Here is a 7,531-nt window from a genome sequence, read left to right as displayed (position 1 = left end):
GATTGGTATTTCATTCCAGATAATGCAGAAATTTGAATTTTTTTTGGTTGGTCAAAATTTGAATTTTTTTTTTGTATGAAATTATTTTTTTTATGTTGTTGAATAGTGAACTTGCACTTTCAAATATGCAGAAATAAATTTTTTAAAGATGAGAGGCTTAACTAATTTTGTTATATCAAACGATATATATATATTACTTGAATTTATCATTACAAAGAGGGAATATGACAACACAAATGATGTTGCTCGGCCAAATAAGCTCGAAGGATTTAGTGTAATCCAGTGAGTGGAGATAAGGATGGGTGAGCTGATAACCCATCCAGCTTTTTATTAAGGTTCGTGTGTTGCATGCAGGATTACAAGAGAGAAGGAAAAAAAATACCTTTTTGTTTTGTTTTGTGGACTTGTGTATGATTATCCTAGCACGCGTTATCTTTCCTTTTTCTCTAAGTCACGAACTAAATACCTTTTCAAGCTTGTTGCCTTGTAAAATTCCTAGTCTTTGGGTGGAAATGTTCTGTAATGGATGTTGATATTTTAACCATTTGTTAAATTTCCTTCTTTTGTAGATTTGCATGCCGGAATGTTTCATTTTTGTTCCCAAAGCTTGCAACAAAAAGAGATCACGCTGATCACACTACATGTATTTGTGGACTGAACAAGGGTCCTCCCCATGAGAGTGGTTGGAAACAACTTTCTTTGTCATTGTTTGTTGATTTTTCTTCTTGCCATAAGCAAGATTTCTTCGTTCTTCTCTCTCTCTGTGTGCGTGTGTGTGTAGAGAGAGAGAACCTCTATGAAAATCATGGAGGCCTGGCCAGCATCACGACTAACAAAAGAATAATAATTTATATTGAAAACAAACATGCCTTCATATCTATAGAGAACCACCCAAAGGAACAAAGTGTGGAAGCTATACGTTTAACATGTCATTTGGAACAAAGTCTTCGTACCAACATAGGAGTTCTGCGACAAGGGTGGATATAAAATGGGGCATAAAAGATTTTTAACTTAAAAAAGAATAATCAAATTTTGATGAAGCCATGCGATTATTAGTTGAGATGCTTTATACAAGAGGTCTATATATATAGATACCACGATGATTTTTATAGGTTATTTGACCATCATCACGCCTCGCTAACTAGCTCTCCATGATTCATGACTTCTTGTCAAGGATCCAAGCTTGATTCCAGCAATTAACTCTTACAATAATGCGTTTAACGGCAGCCGTGATCCTTGTGGTTTCGAATATTTCTATGGACCCGATCTTAATTACTACAATTAATTAGCAAATCCATGCATATTGGGTTTTAATAATATTTCGGAATTGTGAAGAAGTCTGATCCCTATGTCTACTATCGTTACCAATTAACTTCTACTGGATCACAATGGCCAATGGTCAAACTCCTCAACCAAACAAAGTGATCTTAAGGTCAGAATTTTGTCTTTAATGAAAAATGCTAATGGGATTAGAGAGATGGATCATCTTTATCTTGATTCCAAAATATCAAGGATCCAATTGCATTTTCTAAAACTACAGGGATCCAATTATTTATAGATTAACCCCACGACCCCATAATATAAGCCTTCCTCTAGTCATAAATACCCTTGAGATTAAGTTGATTATTTCATTCTATTTTTTAAAATTATAAAAATCGAATTATATCTTGATTGACTCAACAACCCAATAACAATAGCCTTCACCTAATCACGGATATCCTTGTGGAGATTAAAAAGAAAAAAAGAAAATCTCTGAGAACTGTTTTTTTTTTTTTTTAATAATCTGAAAGAGAGTAGTTAGGGTTTGGAAATTGAATAGGAGTGAAATGAGGGATTCTAGTGGTAAAATATTAAGTTGCCATACAGAATCCGCTCTTGGATTCAATATACATAAGAATAAATAAGTACAAGTCATTTCTCCAGAATCTATGCAAACTCGTCCATCATCTTGAGAGAATTCCCAAGAAACATGACGCAAGGTATCTTCTCAGCTTCAAATTCTCCTTTTGCCTTGGCAAGTTCAAGTGTTAGTAGCATCTGCATGTGGGGATGCGATGTGACCTAACAACAGATCGGAAGCAAAGCATGGGCAGACAATTGACGTCAACATCAACTGGGTTTGCCTAAGGCAACAAAATAATACGGTCAAATATAGCAGCTACTAGCCCGAGGGAGGGAGGGAGGGGCATGGGCCTGAAAATTGCATGAAACATGGTATGTCTCCTTCACCTTCCAATACTGCAGATGGATCATATTCATGGATGTCGAAAATGTTTAGCAACTGCGATGTGAGCCACGTACCGTTGTCTTCTAACTGCCACATTAAATTAGTGTTTGTATTTACTGTTGAATCATGCTTTTAATTTTTTTAATTAATTGTTTTTGATGTTGTTGTATGGTTTTGATATAATAATGTGAAAACTATATTTTAAAAAATAAAACTATATTATTTTAATATATTTTTAAATAAAAAAATATTTTAAAGAACAATTACTATTATATCAACCCACAATACTAGTAAAATACATTGGGTTTAAAGAAAGGTATAGTCTCGCTTCAATTTTGTAGCTCGGGAAGTCTACAAGTATCAAAAGAGATGTGACTGGTTTAATGATCCAAAAAATTAGCTCCATCATTATTGTTCAATGTGAAGGTTCGTGGCCACATTATTAACTAGCATTGAAGGTACATAATATTTTTAACAACAAAGTTATTAAATTGCACATGATTTATGATTTGATATAATCTAATTAGACAAATTGATCACTAAATTAATTTTAAAAATTATTATTTAAAAAAATTATAATAATATTTTAAAAAATATTTTTTTTTAAATTAGACAAACTAATTTTGATTAAATGGATCAAGACATGTATTAAACTGTTAGATTATCCAGGTCAAATAGCTCAACTCTAGTTTTTTATTTTTTTAATATCTAGGCAAAGAGTCTAATCAATTAAATTTCAAGTCGTTTTATCAAATTATGTAAAGTTTAATAATTGTGATATAAATATTCTTCATGATAATAATATTTGGGAATACGATGCAAACTATATTTTTAAAAAATTAAAAATTTTTTATATGTTTTGGAACGTTTTAATATTCTGATTTTAAAAATAATTTTTTAAAAATAAAAATATTTTTTTTTAATATCTTTCAATCTAAAAAATACTTTAAAAAATAATTATAATCACGTTACAAAACAACCAATATTTAACATTCATTTGAATTTACTTGGGTTTTGTTTGCTACATGGTGTGGCTTGATTGTTAAATTTAACTGCAAGTTTCCCTTCTAGCACATTGCAATTTGTAAACAAGCAAGACTCACACAGTGACAGCGATTTATTTTTGTGAGGGTAAGAGCTGCCATGGAAGGGTTAGCAGAAAACACATTGACCTGGATCAAAAGAGAAGGGAGGAGGAAAAACACAAAAGGGATGTGGGCCCTCTGGCTCAATTGAGAACCGCAAGGCCGCAAAGGTCCCTTATATAAACCTCCATGACTCCCCCACTCCCGATCCCTCTCCTCAAGCTCTTACAATCTTCTCTCCCAGAACATTTCACAAACACACCATGACTAGACCACAACAGCGATACCGTGGCGTCCGTCAAAGGCATTGGGGTTCTTGGGTATCTGAAATTCGCCATCCTCTCCTGTAATTCCGCTTTCTTGAAACGTTCCTTACTCATTCTTTAACTATCAAGAGTGGTTTCTTTATACGTCCAAAGAAAATTTAAAGCAACACACACACACACACACACACAAATCCCATTTTTATGTTGTTTTTCAGCACCAACGTAAGTTTTAAGTGAGCTTCCGGCTGTTTTAAATTCTGGTACTAAAATGAAACGTTTCTCGTATCTTCTGAACTGCAGGAAGACTAGAATATGGCTGGGCACATTCGAAACGGCGGAGGACGCAGCAAGAGCATACGATGAGGCAGCAAGGCTAATGTGTGGGCCAAAATCACGCACAAATTTCCCTTACAATCCCAATGAACCACAATCATCTTCATCGAAGCTTCTCTCAGCTACCTTGGTAGCCAAGCTACATAAATGTCAAATGGCATCTCTACAAGCAACCAAGAAAAATGTAACAAAACAGTCATATGAAGCACAATGCAAGAAGACATTTGACACTAGCCATGGCATTGCCGGAGAAACTGTCGAGACCGGCTCAAAATGGCAGGAGGGTAACTGGGCTGGTGAGGATAGTCAAGTAGGGGATGGTGATCACCAGCAGCATTTTAAGTCACAAGAAGCTCATCATATAGAGCAAATGATAGAGGAGCTGCTAGACTGTGGGTCCATGGAGTTCTGTTCTGTAGGTTCAACATGAGAGTTATTGTCATAAGAAATAAGATATGTAGCAGCAGTTTTCTATTTGCTAATGAAACTTAATCACCCTCTTAATTATTAATTTTCATAGTCCCACATCATAAAGATTTATATGTTAAATGTATAGCTCAGCACTTAAATATTTAAAGATAGATAAAGTAGCGTGGATGGAAGTAAATAAAGGCTGCAATCTGATGTGCATTCACATCTGACGATCCAAGGCATATGCTAATATTGTCATTTGTGCACGCAACAGAAGAAGAAAGAAAAGGAAGATGCAGAATCGATCGATGACATAATCTGGCATCATATTAAAGATATTGATCCTTTCTTTCTCTCCCTTTTTTGAGCTTCTCTGATCAGGTAAAGAATCCAAATCCCAAAGGTTCCAAAAGTCATGAGAGACCATAACACTTCCACTTCATTATCAGTCTAATCTCCACCATCATGGTTTTTTGAAACTTTGGGATCTGAGAAATGCAGTAGGGTTTCGTGCCTGAGACGATTTATTCCTTGTAATAGTAATAAAAAAACAGACCACATATATAGAAAAAGATGGATTGCCCCCAAAATAACCACTACAAGGGACTCGAGTTCTTATAGCATCTAACATTTAGGATGATTATAACATTAAATCCATGATGCTAGCTACTAGCTAGTTGATTCAAGTTCCAATGCCACATTTCTTAAATCTCAAATAATTAAGGCCATATTAACGATTAGAAAATATCCTTCCAGATGCTGTTTTCTTGTCCCTTTTGTAACATTTAATCGTGTGTCCAAGGAATTTATGTGTGAACATGTGCTGGAAAAGGACAAGTTCTAAGGCATCGTGTCCCTCCATAAACATTCTCTTCGTCTTTGCCTACTTTCTTTCTGCAAGGTGATAAGAGACTTGACAACTTCGCTATCCTTCCAGCTTAGATCCCTTGATTTCTACAAAAGCATCACCTTTTGACCAATACAAGCATCCTCACTTGCTAAAGTGATGAAAAAAGAAAAAAAGGAAAAAAACATGTTGTTTAATTTTCTCCTTGTAATTAGAGATATATCCTTTGACACTTCCTGATTTATTTAATTAATTAATTAATATATAGGAGGCTCTACACACTAGGATCAATCCCATATATATCCAATGGCTCTAACTTTTTATATAAATTAACAATATCATATATATATATGTTATAGTTTTTCTCCTTATAAATTAAGCTCTTCCTTTTCTTTTTGAATATTTGATCAAGGCTGATGACAATCCACGTCTGGGAAATACACTTTGTCTGTAACTTTTGACGGCTGATCTTGGAGTCGCTCTAAACTTTAATAACCCTGCAATGGGAATATATCAATCCATGCTTTTCGACAAGGGATCGCGATTTTCAATTCTATGGACCTACATGTCACTTCACTGAGCCATTAGCGTAACTTTTATAATAAATATTACACATTCAACCTTAGTCCATACCTAGAATATTAATTGTTATTAAAATTCTCAAGTTTAGCGATCAATCTAGTATCTAATTCATGTTAAGTTTAAAAAAAATGAGGCGGGAGTTGATCAAGATAAACTCAAATGATTCGATAGATTAATTTATTATCTAATTAAAATATAGTTTATTTTAAAAAATTAAAATAATATTATTTTAATCAATCTAAACCAACTTAAATTAATGTATTCAACTCATAACCTAGACATTGAACGGTCACGAGTTGAATAACTTTCACATACATGTATACAAGACTTCCGTGTGAAGGTATTTTTTAGCTTGTACGTACACGATCTTTTGATGTGGTCATCAATCATCTGTTCTCTCGTAGAATGAGCATATATAAGCTATTTATAATAGTTTAATCACTCCAGTAGTTAATGATTACAAGATATACTTAAGGGATAATCAAAGTTTTCGTAAATTAAGCAAGGGATATATAGGCGAGGAACAGGAATGACTAACTCATAGTGACCCTGCAATTAATTTTAATTCCATTACATTTGCAATTCACTGCTATGTTTTCTCAAAGTACTGACGACGTTACGCTTTCACATCTTTGTTGAACGTCTAGCACTTGCTTTTGCTCCTCTTGTGGAATGAATAATTCTCACCAAAATAATTGTGCATGGCATATTAAAATACTACAGTTTTTTGCATTCTTGTTTCATTCACTTGGAGTTTTATTTAATTTGTTAATTAAATCTCGAAATAATGGTGGGATCCATTCCTATAATGTAACCTCATGCTTCATCATTAATCATCATCTATTAGGGAATTGATTTGTCCCCCACGAACCATTCACCGCTAAAGTCCCCATAGCCCCTCAGCATTATCATGACAGTACTCTTAATTCGTCGAAGTTGTTTAATGACAATTTTTCCTTTAATTTTCTCCATCTGAAGATCTCATCATCACACACACATTCATATAGGTTTGCATAATGGAAGTCTTAATTTGTGATGGTGGATGCATAGTAAATATTAGGATAGGGCTCGATCTAGGCTAGCACTATGATGCAAGCTGGGTGAAATTTTTCTAGCATGAAAAAAGATGTTAAGTTGATGTCAGTGTTAATGTTTTTAAAGGAAAAAAAATATGAGACTTAGATTATTTAATTAACTTATTTAATTTAATAATATGATTTAAAAAAAAACATTGTAAATAACACAAAACAAAAGAGGTAATAATTAATCATACTCAAGATATATATACCGTTGCTCCGCTATGAGCATTGCTCAACCACAAAAAAATAATAGCTTAGCTTATCCAGATGGTTCCAATGTTATTATGAAATTAGTCTCAATTAAAATAATGAGATAAATTCTAAAAAATAAAATAAAAATTAAAGGGAGTTGAAATTAAAGAAAATTCTAATTTTATAAATTATTCTAGATAAAATAAATAATAATAAAATAAAATTAAATATAAAGAAATAAAAAAGTGATGGGCTGCTTTTACTTTTTACAAGGTTAGCATGGAAATTAAAAATGATAGAGGGAAGGAAGAAAAATAAATTTACAGATACTAAATTGGATGTCTATTTGAAACATGAACCAAACCTAGGTATAAAAAAAATTGAGATGAATCTAATATCATCTTAGAAGCCATTGTAAGACCACTACACGACATTCCATGCATCACTCAAAGAGCATAGGGACATTTCACACACTGGCGTAAAGATCTCTGGATTAAAGCTATAAAAAT

General features: G+C 33.2%; 1 protein-coding gene across 1 annotated transcript; it reads left to right on the top strand.

Annotated features, from left to right (window-relative positions):
- Positions 1–3,498: 3,498 nt before the first annotated feature.
- On the top strand, positions 3,499–4,424 carry LOC105132615 (ethylene-responsive transcription factor ERF003-like). The gene is made up of 2 exons (XM_011036198.1): positions 3,499–3,658; positions 3,879–4,424. Exons 1-2 carry the CDS (start codon positions 3,576–3,578, stop codon positions 4,339–4,341), a joined length of 546 nt encoding a protein of 181 aa, XP_011034500.1. The 5' UTR covers positions 3,499–3,575; the 3' UTR covers positions 4,342–4,424.
- The last annotated feature ends 3,107 nt before the right edge of the window (positions 4,425–7,531 follow it).

Source organism: Populus euphratica, unplaced genomic scaffold (assembly GCF_000495115.2).
Source record: "Populus euphratica unplaced genomic scaffold, PopEup_1.0 scaffold87.1, whole genome shotgun sequence".
Classification (NCBI taxonomy): Eukaryota; Viridiplantae; Streptophyta; class Magnoliopsida; order Malpighiales; family Salicaceae; genus Populus; species Populus euphratica.
Note: the sequence above shows the minus strand (reverse complement) of the source record. Positions and strands in the feature narration are given on the sequence as shown.